This window comes from Aphis gossypii, chromosome 1, assembly GCF_020184175.1.
Source record: "Aphis gossypii isolate Hap1 chromosome 1, ASM2018417v2, whole genome shotgun sequence".
Classification (NCBI taxonomy): Eukaryota; Metazoa; Arthropoda; class Insecta; order Hemiptera; family Aphididae; genus Aphis; species Aphis gossypii.
This window is the reverse complement of record NC_065530.1, coordinates 47,781,586-47,808,076: the sequence shown is the minus strand read 5'-3', so window position 1 is coordinate 47,808,076 and position 26,491 is coordinate 47,781,586. Positions and strand designations below refer to the sequence as shown.

The 26,491-nt window shown below is 26.5% G+C and overlaps 1 protein-coding gene across 1 annotated transcript; it reads left to right on the top strand.

Annotated features, from left to right (window-relative positions):
- Nucleotides 1-1,598: 1,598 nt before the first annotated feature.
- On the top strand, nucleotides 1,599-9,799 carry LOC126549264 (uncharacterized). Its single transcript, XM_050197933.1, has 7 exons — nucleotides 1,599-1,722; nucleotides 1,885-2,010; nucleotides 6,999-7,065; nucleotides 8,119-8,328; nucleotides 8,400-8,642; nucleotides 8,968-9,291; nucleotides 9,603-9,799. The coding sequence occupies exons 5-7, from the start codon at nucleotides 8,566-8,568 to the stop codon at nucleotides 9,763-9,765; spliced, it is 564 nt and encodes a 187-aa protein (XP_050053890.1). The 5' UTR covers nucleotides 1,599-1,722; nucleotides 1,885-2,010; nucleotides 6,999-7,065; nucleotides 8,119-8,328; nucleotides 8,400-8,565; the 3' UTR covers nucleotides 9,766-9,799.
- Nucleotides 9,800-26,491: the final 16,692 nt, after the last annotated feature.

Sequence of the window (26,491 nt, the reverse complement as noted above, 5' to 3'; positions counted from 1 at the left end):
ATTATAATGATGATTTTTAAAGGCCTTAAGCAATGCACATTTGTAAACAAACTTATTACATTAGTTGCTCTTGAGAATATTGCAAGTTATCATCAGCAATGATATTTAAGGAGTGACATAAAAACTACTCTGCATAAAAATAATAATAATGATCTATCAATAATACACAAAATTAAAATCATATCTTGTTTTACTTAACATAATATTCTTAAATAGTAAAATGTCATGTCACAGTATCAATTAATCACGAGAGAGAGAAGACATAATATTTTAACCAAACAGTAAGATAATTCAATGGTTTTTTTTTCTCCTAAAACCTACATAATAATATTATACGAAATTCACGATGATTATTCAAAATAATACCTATACAAATACTGTCGATGCAGCTTAAACGATAAATTCGATGCCGTACTCACCACGGCTGACGCCCCACCACAGAGATTGCATATTTTTTCATTCATTTCATTCGACGACATTAGTACACAGTAAGTTTTAACGTTATTTCTGTCGTGATATCTATTCGTACGATATATGCTACCGAGTGTTTCCGTTTTTCTCATTAAGTCAACACGGAAGTCACAAAGTAGCCCACTCTGTATCTAAAAAAAAAAAAAAAAATTAATTCTTACGCCACAGCCGTCGTCCGACATTAAATATACGGATAGATAACATTATTATTATTATTATCATAAATAATGCGTCCTTTCCATCCGCCCCCAAAAACCGACGCCACACGCGTGCCGACGGGTTCCCTATATTATGATGATAATAGTAATAATAATAATAATATATACGAACAGCACCGCCCGCGCATCTGTCCAGTCATCGCCGCCGCTACAAGCCCCGCCGAAAATAGCAAACGTGCGTCCGGGACAAAGGGTTCGAAGTCGTAAATATAATATGCGTACCTACTCGACCACCGGCCATCGGGTTTTCGCCCCGAAGGGTGCAAGAATATATGTGTATAGTATATTATTATTGTAGTGTATGTGATTTACCGACAGAAAATCGTCTTTTAACGTCGAAAAATTGTTTTTTTTTTTCATCTACAGTTGTTGAAGCGGGGTTCATGTGTTATTCCTTGTCGGTCGAAGATTTCAATGAGCATAATATTATTACATTACCACCTCGCGGGATGCACATTCAAAAACCAACTTGATTTAAGTGCATTGAAAATCATAGATAAACTATTGTAAATTACTGATCCCTGACAATAAAAGTTAATTTTTAAAAAAACGAATGGATACGAAACATGTATTTTTTATAAGTATGTTTTTCATATCAACTAAGAGTTAATTAATAACTAATACAATTATGGTGAGGGTTTTCCGAAAAATTAATATATTTATGAAACCTACAAGAAAACAACTGTTATTTACAGTTCTCCTATGTTAGTTGAAACAGGAAAACATATGTTCTCTATGTTTAATAATACCTATTCTCTATGTTGAAAATACAATACGAATGCTTCAATAATTCACGACTACAACTGTGGTATATTTATTTTACGTAATATTGTACATACCATGTTTTATAAAATTTCGAAGACTTAACGTTTGGTTCTACTTTTTTTCATGTTTAATAGATTAATATTTAGTGATTTTATCAAATGTATTTATGAAATAAATCAATCGAAGATAACGAAAAATAAATAAAAAAACAGTTTTTAATTATTTGTGCACAACATAATAGTTGCATTTGCGTACATTTTTAAGCAAGGTAATATACTAATTTACGATGTTCAAAACCTACATTTAACAAGAAAATTCTTACATTCTTTCAAAAAAAAAAAAATAATAATAATAAAATAAACTTAAAATGCCGATGCTATGAATAGAGTGGTTCAAGCTTTTATACAACTTTTGACTTTTGTTAAAATAGGTACTGTAAAAAAAATGATTATCACAAAGCATTTAAATGGTCGGCAATTCTCTATAAGTCACTTCGAGTTGGCCATCTTTAAAATATATTCGAGAAGAGTGGTTGATGGCCCTCAGCATCGCCAGAGTAATTATTATATATGTATTTACGTAGTCTATGGTTTCGTTTTACAAAGTTTTTTGAAATATAAATTATTATCCACATTAATTAACATTTGAGTGTAGTTCACTACAGTCAGTAATCTAAAAACTAGAAACAAGACATAATATTCTTACTATTTGGCAGAATATATTATTATTATACTATTGTAGGGAATTTTTGATTATAAACCTTAAGAACTAAGAATTATAATAGATTGCCTTCAAAATGATTTATACCAATCAATTAAAAAAAAAAAAAAAATACTTGAACACATGGTGCATTGCATTTCACACTTATAGATTAATTTTATAATTAATTTATTATTTTTTTATATCATATGTCTTATGCAACTATAGTGGTATACACGTTACATAATATAAAGTACATGCGCATCAGATGATGGCAACCGTGAAACATAATTAATAAATTAACAGTATAAATAAATTATCACCATAAAATTAAGAATCCATTTATTATAATGGTAATAAAATAATTGAAATGATGAAAAAATAATGTTCAAATAGACTTACAGAAAATCTGTACTAAATTTTATAGGTAAACAGTAAACATTATTTTTTAAAAACGCGCTTATTTATACATAAAAATTGGATACATTAAAGCTATATTTTATATGTTTGATAAATGTTGAAAACATGCACCTTATAGCTATTCCGCTATGGTAATGTTATAATATGGCTGTCGGGTTCAGGATTTAAAAATCTTTTTCTAGACGTTTTTACTACGTGGCTATTTGTAATTTTGTAAATTTTATTAAAAAATATCATGTTTGCTTGTGTAGTAAAATATATGTAGATACATATATTCAGCATACATATGCAAGCGAGTCATACGACAAATTACACACTTAATTTATAAAACAATACAAGTGTTTTAGACGTTTACAATATTCTCTACATTGATATTATATTATTAAAGTATAATATTAAAAAAAAAATTCAATATTTATAATAAATCAGCACCATTTGAATGTGGATTTGACAAATTTAATAAATCGAGAATTCTATTTTCATTATTTAATTACAATTGTTTTTTAATTTTTGATATTGAAATTTCAATATTTTTTCCAAATTCAATTAAGCATAACTAAAAAACATACATAAGATACATTGAATAAAAATAAAAATATACTTATTTGAGTGCATGATTTATTCTCACAATTTCTTAACTAATAATATAGTTCCAACAAACTGCTAAATTTCTACACCATTCTAGGGATATTAGCATAGGCGTGTTTTTTATTATGGTATCATTAGGCAAATAGATGTTATTTTTAAGAGTGGACAAGGACTTAGAAGAGCTTGTAATGGAGAACGGATATGAACTAGCTAAGGAAACAGATCAGTAGAGGCAAGAGGTTGTTGCGGCAATGGACCTAAATGGCTTGTAAAACGTCATAGTTAGATAGATAGATTAATTTAAAATCTAACTAACGATTCATAGGTAAAACGATAAAAAAAGAGAAAAAAAAAAGATAGTTCTATATTTGTTTAAGTATAATATAAGTGCGAGTGCTGTACAAACTGCGTTAGGCCGAAGCTATACACGACATATTTAGATATTCCTACACGTGTTGTCCCTAACCTAGCTTTGGCCTAAAGGCAGTTAAGATAACAAAATATTAATAATATTTTACGATCTGACTATCCGTATGTTGGTATGTCGGCTTGGGAAATCATATAGGTCTCAATTAATGAACTTAGGAACAATTTGTGCAAGGTATCTTGTAAATAAATATATATATATTTAAAATTAAAAAACTCAATTTTGAATTTGTTTGTTTGACTGCCGACGATGTACTAAGAAAAATTACAAATCTTGTTTATAATGCAGTGTCAAAAAACTTTGTTTATTGTTTCATAGTTACTTGATTTTGTGGCCAGATTAAAAGAAAAATAATATAATATATTATGTTAATGATTATTATTAATAATTATTACAGCCAAAAACTATGATGTAAATACAATCAATATCCGCCATTCTAAACAAAATTTCATGCGATATGACAACGTACCAGTCCATCGATACCGTAATGAATCAAGACGAAGTTGTCAAATATTCAACTGAATTCTTAAATTCACTTAATTTGCACGGCATGCCACCGCACGTTCTAATATTGAAATTTGGTGCGCTCATCATTTCCCTATTAATCTATCAATCCACCAGGACTTTGCAACGGTACCAGGCTTTCCACGAAAAAGTTGATGAACAACATTATTGAAGCTAAAATTTTAAACGGAAAGTTTAAAGGCAAAGATGTACTTTTGCCACGCATCCCAATAATTCCAAAAGATATGCCTTTCGAATTCAAACGTTTGCAGTTTTCGGTAGGACTCGCCTTTGCAACGACCATCAACAAAGTACAAGGAGAATCGTTACAAGTGTATGGACTAAATTTGGAAAATCCATATTGTTTATCCAAATGCAATTCAATTAATATAATTTAATTGAATACTTAAATTTTCAAATTTTTCTCGATAAAACGAATAAAATTACATAATAGTATACTATATTGAATATCGTTGTAAGATTATTACTTAGTATATTTTAACCGTTATCTATCGATAGGTTACGAATTTAACACACATTTTGAGACATATAAGAGGTAGGATTTTTAAAGGGCCATGAAGTGCGCGGGTTCAGCTAGTTATTTATATAAATACATTTGATATAACATTGATTTTTGATATGGTGTATACTAGTTTTCTATTGGTTATTATTATTATTGAATGCGTTTTAACCTATCTTAACTACTCGAGTCTCAAGATTAAGTACGTCAGTCGTAGTTAGAACGCAGTGATCTATACTTCATACCCCGTAGGACCGTTTAAAGCGTTGAGCCGTTGTCACATCACATATACGTCGACAATGATTCATCGTTGATTCTATATACACATTCTGAGGTGAGTCGAAGTCGATTGTTTAACTAAACGCTTTAAACAATAATTTTAATATATTATAATATAAAATACATATCTTACATTGAAATTCAAATTAATATAATATTATGTACTTAATAGGACGTGGTAATGGTGGGATGGTAAAAATTATTGCATTATTTATAATTACATTCCTTAATTTGGCCTTAATTACAACTACATATATTAATGTTAAATTATTTTTTACTACTATTTATAATGAGAAATATTGTTCTCGTTATTTTTAAGAAAATAAGAAAGTCAATAATGGTTGTTAGGTATCAAAAACTGCATAATAAGTATCCTATATAAAGTTGTTACGTTTTTTTATTCACTGCTATGTTAATTTTTATAAGGAGAATTTTCCTAGCCATTTTAGTTAATTCTGTAAACGATTTACTTTATATAAAAACAAAACGTTAGAAACAATGTTCACCCGCTTTTTTACGTAAAATGATATCTATTTTCAACACACTGAAATTTCAAAGGGATGTGTCAGTAACGGGTACATGAACTACCGTTACGGTATCCGAAACTTTTCACTAGGTTTTATTATTTATGTTTTGAACCACATGTGCAGTGTTTGGAACGATTAACACTAGATTTGGTTATTTGTATTTTGTATGTTTTATGTTTACAATATAAGAACATCAATGGGAATTTTATTGGTCAACTCGAATGTAAATTTTTGAAATATGTTAGAACGATATTCTATTTTAAATCAAATACAATTTATGATATTGCACAATATTTTATTTTATTATTTTTGATATTTTATTAGTACTATAAGACATTATATTATGTAAAACCCTTACCTTTTAAACCAAGGTCCAATTTGTTTAAAGAATTTATAGACTTTTAGTATAATTATATTTTTTTAAGAATTTTTAAATTGTTAAACTCATTTCTGTTTTTGTGGGGATTGTTGAATATAACCTTATTAAAAGAATAAAATAAAGTTAGCATACTTAATAAATCATCTTGTACACAAACATAACAAGTCAATAAATTGCAATTTGAGTTTAAAACATTATCTTATAGAAATAATTAAGTATAATAAGTCGTGTTAGCTTATTATACTTTACACACTATAATATTTGTTCGTTTTAAAATATTAAAACTACAACTAAAATAAAATACAAGTCTTATAATTACATTTTTCTGCATGCAATAAGTTGATTACTGCTTTATGATATTTTTAGAAGATAAATAAACAAACCACCTACTATACCCAAACTAACTACCCATTGCTGAACTAATATAATCGTTTAGAATGTAGTTCTTTAATAAAATGTTTTTATATTATTCATAATTCTCTAAAAAATATTTAATAATATTTTAATATTATTTGTATGTTTTATAATTTTCGATTAAACATTAATTTTGAATACTTAATTGAGAGTTTGATTTACATTTCTAACATTAAGTACTAATAACAACTTTTATTAATATATTTTATTTTTTTATATTACAATAAAATATGTAAAAATCTAATATTGTATGAACATTTCTCATAAAGTTTGACATCATGTACCTAAATTTCCTTAATGAAATTAGATAAAATTTTAATAAAAAAAATAATAATTTTAAGAAAACGTTAGAATCACAAAATTAGAAGTATGAAAACAAATAACTACATTCTGTATTTTTTTTATCATATGTTTTATAAGTCATTAAATTAAATTTACTTTTATAATTTATACTTGTTTACAGTTCAAAAGTGTATATATTTAATTAAAGTTAAATACTATTGAATAACACATAACTAATGTTTATTATAAATATATATGAATATATAATTTATATTAATAAAAAAATAACTTTCCGAGAAGTCTAAGGTCTTAATACTATTTATTTTTTTATTTGCTGCTGCTACTAACACTGCCAACCTACTTATAATATTCAACTGTTCAACGGTCATGGGGATGGGAGTTGTTTAACAAGTATTCAATGAATGATTTTTGTTTACGATAAGTTAGTTTTAATCTTAATTAGTTCAATAACTTATAATTATTATAATTTAATTTTTTTTTTTAGATCATCCAGTGAGGGTTGAATGATTAATATCAGAGAACATATATTTTTTTTTTTTTGTCAAAAAAAGGTTAGTATGTGTAACGTTAATTATTTATTTTACTTTCATTGGACATGCAGAATATAATATAATATAGTTCTTTGAAAGATAAACGAACAAATTGTCTTATTTGTATGTTAGTTCATTTGATCAAACGGTTATCTATCTACTTTCATATTAAGTATAATTTATAAGTTTTATATTTTTTTCGGATTTTTCAATTTAACTGATTTAATTTAAATATTTTTAAAGAAAACACTTCTTACATAAAAATAATATCTATCACTCACTTACACTTTTTACATACATTTTTTTTTCGAAAAACAAAATAATGATATACAATGAATTTAATTAGCTTGGTTTTGTCTGAGTGTAAAAATGTTGGTTTAAATTTTAAATATACGATAGTACAATACACATTGTATATAAAACGACTATACGTAATATTATTATATTCTGCACAATATCAAATTTTTTTAGTATAAACGACGATACACATTTTCACGAACCATACTTCAAAGAATTTGGAATTCAATGTACAGAATAATTTCATAATAATATACCAAAATATGACATTTATATTCTGTAATTTTAATGAAAGCATTAAAATACTAATTATCATTGACATATAACAATGTGTTTATTTCTGAATACTATTATTACATGTAGCTATAAGTTAAAAAAAAAAAAAAAAAACATGGTATTTATTATAATATGGTATATATTATTTAATATATAGTTGATGCCATTATTTAACATTTAATTTTTCTGTAGGCTTTATTCTGAAAAATATAATAAATATTGAAAGTATTGCGTTATTAAAAACGTTCCATACTACTTTTTATTTATTCTACTCATAAAATAATATACAACTATATCGGGTATGATAAAGTAAATGTTACGACTTATGCTACAGGATGTTAATTTATTGTACGTTTGTAATTGTATAAAATTCTCTCAATGATAAACGAGCATCTTATTGCAAATTGAAATTACATGATATATATTATGAATGTATTAATTGTAATGAAATACTTTTTATATGAATAACAACAAAATACATAATATTATTTTTATACATAGAAAGTGAAACTAAGAAGGTAAATCACCGTGGAAATATATATTTTGTTTATAATTTACTATTAAATATAAACAATTTACATTCAAAACAAAATTAAACAATAATTTCATACACACAATACAATATATTTTTATATTGCACACATTATTAATACTCAATATAACTCAACTGAACATAAAAACTAAAAATGACAGATGACAAGAAAAATACAAGTGACTATTATATCAATTTAAAATTTATTGATCAAAGTTTTATTTATAACTTTTAAATTGTTTGAGTCTAGACAATACAGAATGTAAGGAATTAGCGATTTACACAACTATTGAACCTCAAATCCTGAAAGAAAATTTATCTAAAATAGACATACCATCTACAGAATTATATGATCTGGAGGATCAACAAAATGAAGTGGAACTAGGATCCAACAATTTGATTCAGTTTTTAATCTAATGGAATCTTTACATACAAATAATAAAGATAACAATATATTAAATAACATGACACTGACAACAGATATAGTTACAAGGTTCAAAAATTTACAAATTATTATTATAAATTTTATAGTAAATTGCACGTGCAACTTAATTTATAAACAATTTTTAAAAATATATTCAATTAAATTCAGATTAAAATAGAGATACATTTTATAATGAGTTGGTTTTTATTATATTTTTTTTTTTATTTTTTTTTTAGGGGGGAGGAATTTTATAAAATAATCATGATGTTATTCAAGCTTGAAATTGATATTAAATATAAAATTGTTTATTAACAGATAACCAATAATCTATTAAAAGGAAAAAAATAATGATAATTGCTTTTTATTTTACCTAATGTTATTTTTATTACAACAGCTCCATTAACGATATTTTAATCGATTTGAGTAACGTCGTCAAAGTAAATTCAATAACTCCTCCACGGCCAGAAGCACAGATAACCAACAGAGATAGTGTTGAAATCAATACTACAGCTTTAATAAATGAAGTTACAAACAAAAATTGTACCGAAAATGTAATAAAATCTACAAAATTACATGATCTGGATGATCAACAAAAAGAAGTAGAGTTGGAATCTGATAATTTTAAACAAAATTCGAACCTAGAAAATCTACTATATGGAAATACTAAAGATAAAAACATACCTTTTGTTGTGAAACCAACGAAGGATTCGGTTATGAGGTTAGAAAAATTGCGTTTTATCATTATTATAATTCTAATAAATTGTATGTAAACTTATAGCTAAATTAAAATTAGTAGAAACATATTAAATTATAATTGAATAAAAAAGATACAAAGGGTGGTGTTTTTTTTATTATTTTTTTTTTTTTCAAAATAAGTCTTTTAAAATAAATATGTTCTTTTACCACCGTCTGAAATTGACGTTATCTAAAATTGTTTCTTAACAGACAACTATAAAATAATCTATTAAAAGAAAAATAATTATTATTTCTTTCTATGTTACTTGATATTATTATTATTAATACATACAGTGCCATCGACAATCTTTTAATCGAATTGAATAATGACGTCAAAGTGGAGTTAACTACTCTTCCACAGCCAGCGGCACAGAAGAACCACAGAGAAGGCGTTCGAATGAATACTACAGCTTTAAGAAGAGAAATGTATATTAAAAATAGACTACAAAAAAAGTAACAAGAGCACAAATAAAAACAAATTCAATTTTAAATTGCCTTTCTTGTAATTATTATGCTTTCACATAATACTAATACCATAAGTATTTTTACCATAAAATAAGCGTTGTAACGTTAAGTTATTGAGGTATATTTTATTGTTTATAGAACTATGTAAAAAAAAGAAAAATTTAGACAGAAACTAAAGTTAATCTTAAGAGTATTAATATAGTTTTAACTTTCTAAAATAATATATGTGTATCGGTGAATTATAAATACACTATATATAGTCATACAGAACAATATAACAAAAACAAAAAGGATATTTAAACATTGTATAATTGTATTGGCACATTGTGGTCTGTGGATAACTAAGTTTAAGTTAATGTTAATATTTATTTAAAAACAGAAATCATATAGTTTTTCTTGGTATCATTTTGTGCTTAGGCTAATGTTCTGAGAAAATAAATAAATTACTATTTAATAAAAGTACTATATTTAAATATTACGTAAAACTTTATGTATACTTTCTTACCCCCCGCCAAAAAAAAAAAAGATGAAACTAAAAAAAAAATCTACTATTATAATGTAAATACATTTAATATAATATAATAAGTTTAAAATTAAAACTATTTTTTAACATTACCAATCAAGACAAGTTATAAAATCAAAAATATTTTGATATTTTAAAGCATAATCTTTTAATGACAGCTGTATAATGCACGTGGACATGTAGCACAATATGTTCAACTAAAAATATAATTAATTTAATTCTGCTATGAAAATTATGTTATATAATTCCTGTAAGAATATACACTAGAAAAAGTATAATATATTTTGTAAAACAAACAATTATATTATTGGTATCTATAATCCGTTGTAACGAATTTTATAACTGATGGATGAGTGGTACAATAAAGAGAGTAAGTCATTTTCTGTGAAAATCTCTCAAAATATAATATAAGTAGAGACGTGAACATATTTCTTTGTGGATAAAAATCTATTTTCAAAATTAAAGTCTTGCCGTTTAGAATGTTAAGGTTAAGTCACATAACTTGAAGAATTTTTTTTTATTTTTTATTTTTTTTTAGTGAGAATGTTATTATTTTTATTTTTATAATTTAATTATAATGTGATGAAAAGTATATTCTAAATAATTAATCTAACTTTACGGCGTAAATAATGTATTTGACTATTTCAAAGGAAAATTTAAATTCGCATTAATATTAATGTTTAATATTTATTTACTAATACTTGCAAATACAGGATTGTATACAATATCTAAACATTATTATTTATAACACTACATAACATTTAAAAGGGATATACAATTATACCGAAGTAAACAATAAATCCACGATTTGTTTAAATTAATCAGGTGAGTAAGTACACACTTAATATGTGGTATTGAATTTACAAAAGATGAGTCCTTTTAATAAAGATTTAACTATACTATTCATATCAGATACACAAATCTTAATTACTACGAAAATACAATTATAGTTATAAATTATATAAATGACGAAGTTTTTATTGTTTATTTGATTTTAAATATTGTATATGTTTTTTTGTGGTAGGAGGTAATTTAATAATATATTCAATAGTTTTACGTTATTTTAATTAAAGCAATTTATTTATTATATGCTCATACTTACCACATTTTGAATTTACTTATAGTTGTAAATAATTTAGATTTATGTCATAAATTAAGTTTTAGTCATAGGTGGTAATTTTAGTTTTTTTTTTTTTTTAGTTTTATATAATACTTTGGACCAAAAAATCCAAGAAAACCACAAGTTTTTATCAATAAAAGTACCGTTATAAACTTATTTATTTCGAAACGTGACTAGATAATAAGATACTAAACTTAAAATTATATACTATACTATGTGTATAAAATATATATAAATAATAAAGCATACTATAATGTCTTGAGATATTTATTTATATTTGCTAAATTAAATATTGACTATACTTTTCCTTCAAGTTTGAATTTCAATTATCAACAATTTTGAATTTAATTACTAATTTGAAGTTTTATTTTTCCATTATAGAGGTATTTATGTTATTACATCGCATGTCTGAAAACATAGAAAATATAAATGTTTGCTTAAAAATTGTATGAATTACCTTCACTAAACCGGTTTTTAAAGAAAACCTTGTTTTAATCTTTAATTTTTTTTTAATTACATCGCTTTATAATTGTGTTTAGTAAAATATTTATTAATAAATAAGTAATTTCATGGTTTACATAAATTAAGTACAATTTTAATACACATAAATAACGAAATATATTTATACCTAATATAAAATCATTTATTCTGTGATAAAATTTGCTAAACTGATTAACCAGCTAATAAAATTACTACTAATAGTGTTTGTTTGGAATAAACAATACGTGGACAGGTGGTTCGTATGGATATGTTATTTTACACATATCGGCGGGAAATTTCTTAATCAAAACGTATAAAAATCATCGCGTAGATTAGTATAATTACTCGGCACGAATAATATTCATTAAAATGAAAAATGAATCGTCCAAACTCGACCAAAGTACTGTATATAATGACATCAGCGGTGACGACAATAGTGGTGATGATGGGTCCAATTACTTCGCGAAACGTCGACAGTATTATATTATAATATTATATAATATTATAAAACACATTAATGATTTCTGAACAAATTTTAGGAATTCGATGCCAATTACTATAAAAATAATGTACAAAACTAAAACAAATTTTATGTGATTGTGGATAAAAAAAAAATTAACTATTTGAAATGAACTCGTTTGAAATAGTTACAAAATCAAATATTGTAAATAATTTATAATTGATAGCCATACGCTATATTAATTATTTACATTGAGTAATTAATAATTGACTACAATTGCTCATATTTTAATTGAAAAAAAAAATGCTTTGATCAGCCGACAATGGTTCGCAATTGTATTTTACTCGATGTTAGCAATATAACCTATAGCGGTAAATCTGTGCTGGTAGTCACAAAAATACTATTAAATTTACTGGTGCAGCAATGACGAATCGAAGGTGCACATGATGACCAATAAGTTCTTTCAACTTTAGCTAAATATGTATAAATATATAAATATAATATTATTGTGTTGCGATTCTAATTCTTTCGCCGAGTTCATATATTTTAAAAGTTTAAATCGTTGAAAAAAAAAACGAAAAAGGTCTGATAAACCGGACGTGATAATGACAAACCGTAATAACGACTTTTAGCTAGTGGTATGTGTATTATAATAATAATAATAATAATAATAATAGTCCGCGCAAAAGCGTTTCAATCGACCATTTCGTCTGATTTATGCACGACCGACGTCGTCGCTGGCAGCGGTGCTGGCGGTGGCGACGAGTTGAATTCCAAATTTCCGGTCTAACAGGTAAGGCACTAACAAACACTGTACGCCGCGTAGTACACGGCTAGCATTTAGGTATCCACTACCTATATTATATTATACTTAACTGTCGTATATGCGCGCGTTAAGGGGGTAGTGCGACGGGACTTTAGATGCGACGTGAAAAACGATAATGAAAATTCCTAAACAAACGATAGCACCCCCCCCCCCATCCGACTCGGGGGTCTCTTATTAATTTATATCGATATAAAATATCGACGTGGTGCGGAGTAACGACGACGTGTGGTTTTGGGGAAGGTAGGTAGCATATATATATATATATATATTTACTATATATATTGTTTCTGGGAGCGGGCGACGGCTGTGACTATTTAAACAGGTCGACAGCCCCGAGGACATATATTATCATTTGCGCCACCGACGAGCTCGGTCGTTATTTATACAATTAGAATACTGGTGGATCGCGAGACTTTAACCTCCGAAGCTTACGTTCGACGCGTATGTGTGTGCATAATAACTATGCGCGTGCGCCACGCAAAGGGTTTTACGCTCGCACGTGTGGCCGTGGCGTGTATAGGGTCGTGTTATCTCGTCTCCGGTTTTACCGACTCAGACGATATATATATATATATATATTTACGTGTGAGTGTGTGTGTGTGTGTGTGAAACCGCAATCAAGCAGATTAGGCTCAGATGGTCGGATTAAGACGGTAAAGGGGATTTTATTGGGCTCGGTAGCGTCTACTATACTGACTCGACGGCGGTGGATCAATCGGCCCCGGACTCTATGCCACAGCATATATATATAACTAAACACGCAGAATATTTGGGTTTAATATTAACCGTATACGTATTCATACAGGGTGGTTATTTTGTTGTAAGCCACCGCGCGATATCTCGGGGCTGAAAATATAAGGAATATTTTGAAATCGTTATTTTCTACGAGTGTTCAAAAACTCAATATACGTACTATCGTATGTCACTATACCGTCCAAGTTCGAGTAGTATACTGTGCTTCTGTGCGGGTCTGTATGCGGATATGATTACTTGCCAGTATATTTTTAACTCGATCGGTTATTAATTTATTTTATATTTCTCGTTTATTCGCTTTCTCGTCGTTTTTACTATCACCTAAAATACCGCCGTTTCCCATTGAAATTGTAAACTTTATTTATACGAGAGATACATACAGATATACTTTCGTAATCCTAGACAACAATATAATGTGTATCTATACACAATAGAAATAAGAAAAAAATGGCGAGTATAAGTATAATAAAAAAAAACCGATAATAATAATATCGTACCTACTCGTCGAGCATACCAATTAATAACTATCTCATTTCGATGACTTTCATAATATTATATCCAATATCTATATATGACTTTTTTCTTAAGTAAAGATTCATTGAGTTTTCGATGAAATTGTATTTTCAAAAAGTTATTAAACTAACACACATGCTAACTGCTTTTTAAGTACGTGATTCCAATTTTATTATTCCTCATAGAAAAACTCATTCAATTTTGTTGATCGTCATCTTACAGATAGTGAGAAAAAAGTAATAATTTCTGTATCTAATGTTTTTTTACAAAGTTGATTAATTCAACTGTATGCTATATCACACGGTTATATTAATCGATTATTAGAACAACACGTTATAATATTATATATACTGTACTTTACTGTAATAAGTTTGGGTTCAGAATATTTTAATAATATCGTACACTTTATTATGACTAAGAGAATTATTTTAAAATTATTTAGGCATTTATAAAAATCCCTCTCGCCGATCCATATAAACTTTGCCGTTTTTCTCTGCTCGTACTAACTATCGTTATATTTATAGTCGGGTTAATTTTTAATATATTTTTATGCGACCTGAATAAAACTTTATTTAGTTGCTACTCCTTTTTTCAGTTTATTCGATGTAAGTAACACAATGTATTACAACCAAAGCAAGTTTAATTGTGTTCATTAGTAAACGTTAATCATTACAGTTTTTAGGGTTTTCACAAATATTGGAGTAAGAATAATAATGTATAAAATAATAACAATATATTTATATAAATGAAATAATAATAATTATTTTCAAATATTTATTTTAGAATAATTTATTTGTTTATATTTAATTATGAATACAATTTAGTTACCGTAATTAATACATAACATATAATATTAAATTATATATATTATATATTTTAAAAACATTGATTGGTTTGATATTAAATATTAACTTTTGAACTTTTTGCAGTAAAATGTAAAATATTTGTCGTTATCAGCAAACAATTTACCTCTATGATGTTTTCATTACATAAAACTTATGATTTTTATATCATTAACTTGTATACATAATATTCAGATAGAATTATTTTAACGGAACTCAATAATCAATATATTTAAAAATGTTAACAAATATTTTTTTCATCTAATTACGGTTATTTGAATTGATTAGGTATCGTTATTTTCACAAATTTTCAATCATTATTAATTTGTATCGAATTTTGATCTCCGAACGGTGACATTCATATTTCATTATTATTTTTTTTTAAAGTATTATATTATATTATGTGGCTAAAAATTTTTGTTTAAAAATCTTTTTCTACGTTTTTATAATTTAAGGTAACTATCTTTCATACGATTTTTACTGAGAAAACAGCCTCTAAAAGCGGAAAATGTTCTACTTTTGTAGCAAATTATTGAAAAACGATTCGAAAACGGCCGTCAGAATAAAATGCTATAAACGATCGCTTTCAAAATTATATACATAAATGTACACACCGTATACTAGATTAATAGAAAACGGTAAAGTTTATTTTATTTGTATGTGAAATCTCCGTGTAACCTTTCGTCGAAAATTATCCACTAGCCAAGCCAGACGGATAGGTATTTATGAGTTTATTTGCAAAGTTTTACTGCAACGAACTCACACACACATACACATATAAACATACGCGTGCGCTTGCATAACTTCATTTTGCAAAGATCCAAAAGGTATTGTGAGCCCGTGCGTCAACGCTAACACCACCACCACCACCACCACCACCGTAAACCCATTGCTGATATGTCTCATTACAGACAAACTTTATTCGACACCGACCACGATGTAGTTTATTCTAAACCAAATTATTTAAGTTTTTCTTATTTTTGCACAAAACACGTCGTGGCTCCAGGGATATGAGGTCCTTAAAAATGTTTTTCCATCATTTCACGTTCAAACTACAAACGATCCTAATATCCATTTCCTTTACCTTTGAAAGTCTTTGCACAGGATAATGAGGGTCTTCAATTGTGCACCGTCACGGCATATATGTATAATACAATATACAAAAAAATATTATGGATGAAGTTGTTAAATACGTATTTTAAAACTTTCATTTTTTTTTTTTATCTGATCCATTTGTGTAAAAATTTATATCATATTTTTATATTTAACACATAGTTATCATTACTTTAAAATCAAAATTAAATAAATATCTACTTTACTATAATATGTGTTCATATTTTTAATTTTACAGAATTTATTTATTTTTATCGTATAGGTACCTGTTTTTTTTTTTTTTTTTTGATAGTTTTTTATATTTTAAAATGTCAGTATTAAATATTCTCAACAAGCACAAATAAACTTTTTTTATGCGATTACTATAGTTTTTATATATAATCACGATTTTATTATTGGTTTCATAACTTTTTAGTTGAACTCAAACAGTTAACATACAATTTAAATTATTTAATTATGTTGATTTGAGTTATTTGATTTTAATTGACTTTACTTTTAGTCTGTCGAAGAAAAGTAAAAATTAAAAAAAATACATAAGAAACTACAATTAAACCCAATGGTCTATGATGTTTAACACTTAATTTGATATTTTGTTCTAGTATAATAGTATGTGTTATTATTTAGTTTGTACTCTATAGCTCATAATACATATATTAAAATACAAATTTAACTATGGAAAACAAGAAAAACTTATAAAATTAAATATTAAAAATATATATAACATAATAATATTGATAAATATTGTATATATAATATAATAATAATATTATGAAAAGTTCTAATGTTGAACAAAATGTAAAAATGTTTTCTATACAGTGATGTACCTATATTGCCTATACAATGAACCGTGTAAGAATAAGCAATAAGCCTATAGAGTGGGTGACGGTGAGAAGTCTTTTTTTGTTTACATCTGATCAATATGGTACTAACTAATACTGTTTTAATTTTAAAATTGATAATTACTTATTAGATCTATACAAGGTTATTCAAATCTTAATCTACTAATTGAATGACAAGGTATTTATTGGACTTTCAGAAATTAGAATACCATACTTTTAACATACAATACAATTACTTCTTAACTTGATGCAAAACAATATCAATAAAATATGAAGCGCTAATATAAAATAGTGAAAATTGTGCAAGTATTATCACTTATTCTAATATTATATACCTACTTTTTTTAATAACGATCAATTGCACTTGTATTATTTTATGAATAATGACTAATTTATATGATAAAGTAAAATATTGAATAGGTATATCATATAAGTTTTTAATTTAAAATAATATAATCAGTGTAGCTTATAGTAAAATTTTCAAATTATTTTATTTCAAATACTCAAAAATATACATTCTCTATAAAATATACAATTTTATTTACAATAATACATTTTTAAAGGGTTATCTGTTGTTCTGTTTAAATAATTATTTTAACATTTCTTTGACTTGAATTTGAGTCATATGCGTATTAAAATATTATGTATATTATCTTTAATTTATAATTTCGATTTGATTTTATCCGTTCGAAATATTATAATAAATATATATTGAAAATAATAGTCTCGTAAACTGCACGAATATAGTTTTAAAATCATGTTATATGGTCATATAAAATAAATTATTGTAATCGCCGACAAACTACAATAACTTTTGAGTTTTCCGAGTTTTCCCGCATACTGTATTAAAACAAAATTACCCAACGTATATTCGATGCACTACGCCATAAAATGTTTTAAATTTTAATAAATCGATCGACGAGATTCTCCATAAGTGCTTACGCAATATCGAATGCCATTTCTTTCGAACGATTATCATAAACGGGTTGAGACTTATATTATTGTGTGTATATTTTTCTACTTGTATATACCTTCAAATATTATAATATGCGTGCGCGTTAATTTAATATCCCGTCAGCGGAATATAAATAAGGAAGGAAAAAAATAATAATAAGTACTTGTTCGGTTCAACACGCACTCGGCACTATACATAATATTTTATTTTTATTATTATATAGTCAAACGGAAAACATTGAGATTTTTTTTTTTTTTATTATTAGTGCACAGGAGATTCACCCCCTTTTCTTGGACTCCGGTACACTTCAAAGGCTGCGTCACTCGTGTAAAAAGGTGGGTGACATTTGTTGAAGTGACCCTGCAGCCGCGTTAGTAAAAGGCGAGGGTCGGACTGAGACGACTTTTTTGCGCGCCTAGATACACGGAAACGATTCACAGACGGACGTTCCTATACACCTATGCGACGTGGTTCTCGTTAGAGCACTCGAACGCCCGGCGCGCCACACGGTGTCTATCTGCAACCGCACACCGACTACTCTGATAGAATTTCCACCTCTCTGTCAGAAAGAGCACGAAATAATATTATATATCATATATATATATATGTGTGTGTGTGTGTATAAGAAATGTACTCACACTGACGTTTTCCACTTCCGAAAAAAAGTCTTCAGACAATAGTACTTTCCTACCGACATACTGCTGCACTCGAGTGCTTGTTTTGTTTTCGATGGTGTTTGAAATAAAAAAAAAATAAAAAAAAAGCGCGACGTATACACATATACACTGTCGCACGTTTTTATTTTTAAACAATGCCGCAGCCGGTCGGCAACTTACGCATCACGTTTTCGTTTCCTCGCGCGTACGTGCATATTATACTCGATTGAGTCGATATCGGTTAGTTACTGTTATAAATGAGAGTAGCATTTATATCAAACGATTGTTTAATGCGTATAATATTAAATTATTACAACTGTTTAAACGATACGATATTTGTTTAATTTTGATCGAAGCTCAACAATTATGTTTTGTTTTCAAATACTATTATGAATGCGATCGGTTGATTCCGAAGGTGTAGCGAATCGATTAAATCGTCCTTTAAACCCTTTTCCCGGTAGCAATAATCGGTTAATATAGTTTGTGTATAATTTACATTAATTGTAGATTTCCTCACGTTTCCGTGCAACGCGTAATAAAAGACTTAAAACGTGAAAGTATGTTCAAATTTAAAATATCTACCTCCGTTTTGTCTTAATGCATAATAATATACTATCTTGTTTGTTATAATTTACAAAATACCAATGCCACAATGCCAGAAATTGTAAAATGTCACCAGTTATTTATTATAGTGATGTACAACGTGTAGAAATATATTTTGAATAAAATTAAATAATTATTATGGTAGGAAGTACTTAATTGAAAATATTTCAATAATTTTATGTTGTTTACTCTTACAACATTCAACTGAGATTTTTATCATTACAGTTTGACTAAACCATTTCAAATACACTACATGCTTATCATATATTATAAGCGTAACATAAAATTTAATATATTTTAGTAACACCATTTTTATAATACTTAACGTATCATTGAACATAGAAAAGTTTCGTAGGTGATAAAGAAAGTAAAAAAAAAAATCGAGAAAAAATAAATAATATATAAAAATAATAAGATCATGATATTTTTTATTCTGTTATAGTGTTATTTGTATCCATATTTATTATTCTTAAAATTATTCTAATACTTTTTAGTTTTTATTAAATTTACAAACATTTTTAATCGATTTTGACACTTTATGTTTTTATTTTAAACGATGACAAATCAAGAAAGTACTTACTAGCAAATGTTGTTATATGGTATGTGACCTGATTTATTAAGTAAACTGTAGCAAAATAGTGAAAAATAAATAAATCTTAAACTTTGTCAATGTTTTGATCTAACTACTACTTTAGTTTATTAAGATGAACATATATAATATTATATTTATATTTTTGAAGAATTTATCAGAAATTCTATGCATATATAAGTAATTAAAATCAAAAACATTAATTTTTTAAATACCGACTATATTAGAATTATCACTTTTATCGTGATCAGGATAAAGTAAATTCAATCTTATTAAGTATAAATTCTCATAGTTCTAATACATTTTCAGAAAATTATTAACAACAATTTATTTTACGAGTATATTATTAAAATAAAATCGTTAAAATAATATATTTTACTTTACCGATGACCTGTATAAAAATATACACGGAACATGTTATAAAAAACACTATTTATGTATACGTATATATTAGAGATCTGAATGATTATTACTGTAGTTGAATAAAATAATCAAAAATATTTATATATAAGGGGAACTCAGAGATAATCATAATACTGAGCAAAATATAACATTGCACACGTGTTGAATATAATATATAAATAAAATATTTCATGTTTATTATCATGAAATATAATTGCGTTAATAGTTATTCACAACACTGCACTAGCACAAACATAAAATATAAATAATAATGATAATGATAATAATGATTATAATTTTCAAATGTTCATCTCTGTTTGTAATAACCACAAATTTGGTTTTAAACAGCAACAGAATTCACATAAATAGTAATTTGTAGAAATACAATTTTTGTTCAAACATTCACTTTCATGATCATATTTAGGTAATTGAGCAAATCAAATTTGTACAAGCCTGTTTTCGCAAATAAGACTATAAATGTGTACCTAAACCCAAATATTTATGTTTTACGACTAATTTACAAAGGGCTTACTCGGAAACCAATGCAATAATTTATGTCTAAAAAGTGTAGGAGAGGTGTGTGGAATTGTTGCCATTCGACTAAGTCCTACAAGGAACCTGCGAATAAAAATATAAAATTATGTTCATCTTACCTATACAAATCATCAGAAAACGAGTGGCCCTTTTCATTGGACTATCCATGATTCGATCTAGACTGGTATTATCTAAAATTTTTATAACATCCAGTATTGCATTAGATCATTAGATCTATTAACTATTTATATGTATTTTGCTGATGGCAACAAGAAAAGTTGAAAACGGTTAGACTGAAAATTGTCATAAATTTAACAACGGTGAACGTTATCGTATGATTTATGATAAATAAAAAACATCGTGATTAAAATATTATAAAATACTTACTAATAATGTGTAAGTTATGTACCACAATTGCTTGGACCAAGTTCATCACGGTACAATGTTATATAATTTCACTACGTACGAAATGTATGCACAAGAAGGTTAGAAGGTTTTTAATAAAGAGAAAAGTGTTATTAAATCGCAATTTGCCAAATTTTTAATTAAATAAATTTTAACTAAACTAGTTCATTTATTATTTATTTGTGATTATTTTTATTGTAAATTATAATAATAATAATAATAAAAATATTTATAATATTTTATTTTAAAGTAACTATTCTATATTACTATTGAAGGTATTTAATATTATTGTCAGTGTGTTGAGAAGGTGACTATTGACTATAATATAGTTGCTACTTGTTAACGGTTATTTTCCGTTGACAATAGTGAATGTTTTTTTTTCTGAATTTGTCTCTACGCACCAATTTTCAATCGCGTCATTTTCACGTGTTTTTTTTTTCGTTTGTTTTACGCATCCGTGACTATATACAGTGTCGAACAGTTCAACGTAATTTCAATCTACAACCAATGGTTTTCTCGTCGTTTTTCGTAAGTATGACGTGCCAATGAATATTACTGGAGTTTGGTAAATTCCCATTTTTAAGCATACTACAGGTAAACAGGTAGCATATAATACAAGTTTTTATGGATAAAAAACCCCGCACATAAGTTCTTACACGAACAAAAATAAACCTATATATGTAAGATCGTACATGGAGATTAAATTAAATACTTTACTTTCTTTACACTTTATACTTATCTTTAGTACATATGTGTTATGGAAAAGTGTAAACAATCTATTTTCTCGAGTTTATTAAATGTTAAAAAATGGATTAAAGACTTTTGTATGCAACTAAAACCCAAACAAATTTTAACCACCCTTACTACGATTAAGTTGTCACTCCTAAGTCTGAATAAAGTGGGAAGAAAATTTATTTTGTATCGAAATATTGTAATTTTCGTTTTGAAACTTATACTTTTGAATATAAAAATAAACATATTTAAAATAAGTTTTTTCGTGTTGCAATTCATTTTATATGGTTGTAGTATTTTTCACAAGAAACTTATATTTTATTGATAATTCTTATTTTTTTTTATCTATTTCTTCTAGTGTGGGAACTTTCATTTAGCTAAATTTATTACTTGTCTCCTGTACTATATTGTGTCGTGGAAAAACGAGAATTGCGACATAATAGAATCAGAAAATATTATTAAAAAAAAAGTTAATTACATTTTGTTAGTTATATCATGATCTATAGGTTTAAAAAAAAAAATATTATACAACTTGCCCATTCTGAAAGTGAAAAATTAATATAAATTCTTAAATAATAATAATAAAATTTTTTTTTATTATGGAAATAATATTTAGTTACAGGTTTTATCTATAAGGATCCATATTTTCGGTGTACATGAATTTTATGTTATCAATCATAATTTTAAGCAGTAGGACATTGTACAAACTATAATATTATTGTTGTATATATTTTGACTAATGGAAATCTAATGCAGTTTCTCAGACGAGCCTAGATAAACAATCAATTATTTAATTATCCACGCGAATATAATAATATCCATTATCGCATGAATATTTCGTATAGCACACAAACCGTATATAAACTATAATTTAACTAACACGCGTCACGGGATATAGAGAATGATGTAAAAAAATTGATAAATTGACCGTGAGTATGTTTTGCAGTACTTCAGAATGGAAAAAAGGTAAATTATACGAAATAAATAGAAAGATGCTAGTAAATACACCAAATGTTGTATAATATATAATATATATGATTGAATTGTAAGCGTAGAACAAATATACGATTGAATAATATTTACTTATTGATGTTTGTGCGAAAAAGTATATTTTATTGTTTTATATTTTGTTAGATGTAAAAGTCTATGTTTACATGAGAAGGTAAATCTTATTCATAGAGGAACCAGAATGACGTTAAAGAAAAACAGAAAATAATACACTGAATTTATTAAATTATCAAACATTTTTTTTTTTTTTTAATATATATCCATGTAAAATGAATTTCAATTAGTCAATGTTTATTTCATTTATACGAACAACGGAATTTGACGATATACTTCTATATATTTTATTTTGTATTCACTTCATTGCTATATTGTTATAGAATAACTAGGTAGTTAAAAAGTACAATATTATTTTTTATTGTAATAAAAAAAAAAAAAATAATAAAATAAATAATGAACCAATAGTTGTACACCTACACTGTTTTATTCTATATCTAAGTAAAGAAGGATTTAAATAAAATCCAAAATATGACGGAAATTGAATATTTTAAATGTTTTCATTAAACAAAATTAAAATATTCCAGCAAATTCCACCGATTGAGATCACTTTAAATGTTTTAATTTTAATTTCAAAACATTACGTTATTTTTTACGTTAAAAATGAATTAAAACGTTGTTTTAATAAAATTAAGTAAAAAAGAAACACCATCAGCTAATGATAAAATAAAATATAATACAAGACTTAACATTTTGATTTGTAATGGAATATTCCGTTGACGAATTGCATTATATGTTTTTAATGTGGAGTTTCTTAAATTTTAAATTTTTTATTAGGTATATTTATACTATTTAATTTGATGAAAATTAAAGTTTAGATGATTTTTTTTTCGTATTTATAACGATAACCTGTATAGTGCATACTTGCACTATGTATTATGGCTTGGTTAAACTTTTTATCTGAAAAAAATAAGTTTTATTAAAAACGAAATTGATGAAATTTACTTGTTTCTTAAATTACCTCAAAACTAATAGAATTTACAACTGAATTATTTTTAATTATTACCTTTTCAATATTTAATATTCTGATAGAATTCTGATGTTACTCAAATTTTATTACAGGAAAAAAATACTTAATTATTATAAATATTAATATAATAATACTATTATGCAGATATTAAATAGTTATAAATAAGCAATAAATACATTTTCAATAATAATATTAGAGTAACATTATTTAGTTAATTTAGTTATACTCAATAAGAGTTTCTTAACTTAAACTTTAACTTTTTCTTTAAGTTGTTTTTAGTATTAATAACGTCACTTTATTATTTTAATACATTTGTTTATTTTTGGAAAATAAAAACAGATTGTAATTTTAAAATAAAGTGTTAAACATAAAAAAAAAGTTACCCTTTAAACTAACTTTACAAAATATGAGATTTAATTATCGTTTAATAAATTGTATTTAATGATACTTATTAAAGATCTTAAAATACTATATTCTGAAACATAAATATTATTTAAATATTACAATTTTTAATTATATTTAGGTGCTTTAGAAAATTTTCCAGTGTTTATAAATATTTAGATTGCTTGAAATAAATAAATCTTTTTCGTTGGTGAATACATCACAAATTATTTATTAACAAATCGATTGCACCAGTAAAATATTATAACAAAATTATTCACTTTAATATTTTTAAATAAACAAAAATAAAATACAAATTTTCAAATGTAAAACTAACTGGTTGAGAATAACATATTACTATCATTACAAAAGCAAATAAAATAAATTATGAAAATTATTTATAAAATAAATAGTAATATACCTATATATCATAATAAAGTTGCGATTTCTGCGTAAATGACGTATACTCATATTTTTACAAAATAAATACTATAACTTACCTAATTATAGAATATGGCTATAAATACTCATACTTCCAATAAATAAATAAATGATTTATAAAATATATTATATGACTATAATAATATATTAAATTTTTTTATAATAAACCAGACTAATTTTTTATATTTTATAAGTTAATATTATGTATTATATAATATTATATAATATATAATAACAACATACAAATAATAAATAATTTTAATATTCTAAACGCTGACTTTTAGAAAATGATATTTTATTGATCTAATTTAACCATATTATCCAGTAGTATAGCGAAGAAGTGAAAAGTTGTCGAATTTTTTCTTTGAATAAATAAAGTTGTTTTTTTTCTTAGACTCTGCGGCCTACTAGTTAAACCTTATCCGACCTGGCTTAACCTTTATTTATCCGAAAACGATCAAGGATTTGTATTAAATGAATAGATTCAATTTCCAGTTATATTTTCTATTCTCGGTTTCTCGTAAAAACACGTTGAACGATATTTTATTCGTTAGATGTAAATCGTTACAAACACCGCAGTCATGTATATTTGTTGTCGTTAGTTTATTTTATCAGCTAAGTCTCGTAGTGCAAGTGTCCAACAAGTCAGGGCGACATAATTTTGTTGGGAGGTTTTCAGAAGGTCGTGCCAAATAAATTCACATAGGTACTATTCTATTGTGAGACGACAAAACATTATACACGTGACACTAGGTATGTATAGTAAGTTATTAAGCACTGCTCACAATCTGAAAAACATAACGTTTCCTAAAAAAAAAAAAACACACACACACACACAATAAACAGGTGTAGAAATAAAAAACAACTCGACGATTTTGGCGTAAGGCGCGGGAGTGAGTGGCGGTCGCCGCCACTTCCTCCCCAGAAAGAGTACCTCTCACACCCACCCTCCGCAATAAATCTGGCTATTATTCTTCTTTCTCTTGTGCCGTATCCACATGAAAGCACGCACGCACTCGTGTACGCGGGTCGAATTACACGCGGGACCTTTGAGTTACGACGTCCTAAAACGCGTGCACCAGCCTTTGCAGGAGCTCGACCGCCCGCCCGCCGAGACTCGGCTGTGATACCGTTGTAATTGTTGCCAACTTTTGACGCCGGTGTGCTAATGAATAACGACTGTAAATCTTTTCCTTACGCCCCCGCCCCAGCACCGAACACCGCCACGGCGCTTCCGCACCCAATCGGTAATACCGAACCCAGAGGACTGCGTGGACCGCCACTGCCGTTCATACCGCCACCGTCGCCGTCTCTCGCCTGTCTATATATATATGAGGTTTTTTTTTTTATACGCGTCTATATGCCGACTGGCAATGGCAGTGGCGGGACCGTATAACCACAGTGTATTTTTTTTCGTCTTTTATTTTATATATTTATACACCTGCAGTAACTTTTACGACGGTAAAACTTTCGTTTTTTTTTTTTTTTCATTCATTCATTCTTGTGAGAAAACTTTGAA

What these genes read in the sequence shown, in the direction of transcription:
- LOC126549264 (XM_050197933.1), top strand. Translation starts at nt 8,566, where the DNA reads ATGGAATCTTTACATACAAATAATAAAGATAACAATATATTAAATAAC. An exon ending in ACAACAGATATAGTTACAAG is followed by an intron (nt 8,643 to 8,967) that starts GTTCAAAAATTT and finishes TTATTACAACAG; the next exon opens with CTCCATTAACGATATTTTAA. An exon ending in ACGAAGGATTCGGTTATGAG is followed by an intron (nt 9,292 to 9,602) that starts GTTAGAAAAATT and finishes TAATACATACAG; the next exon opens with TGCCATCGACAATCTTTTAA.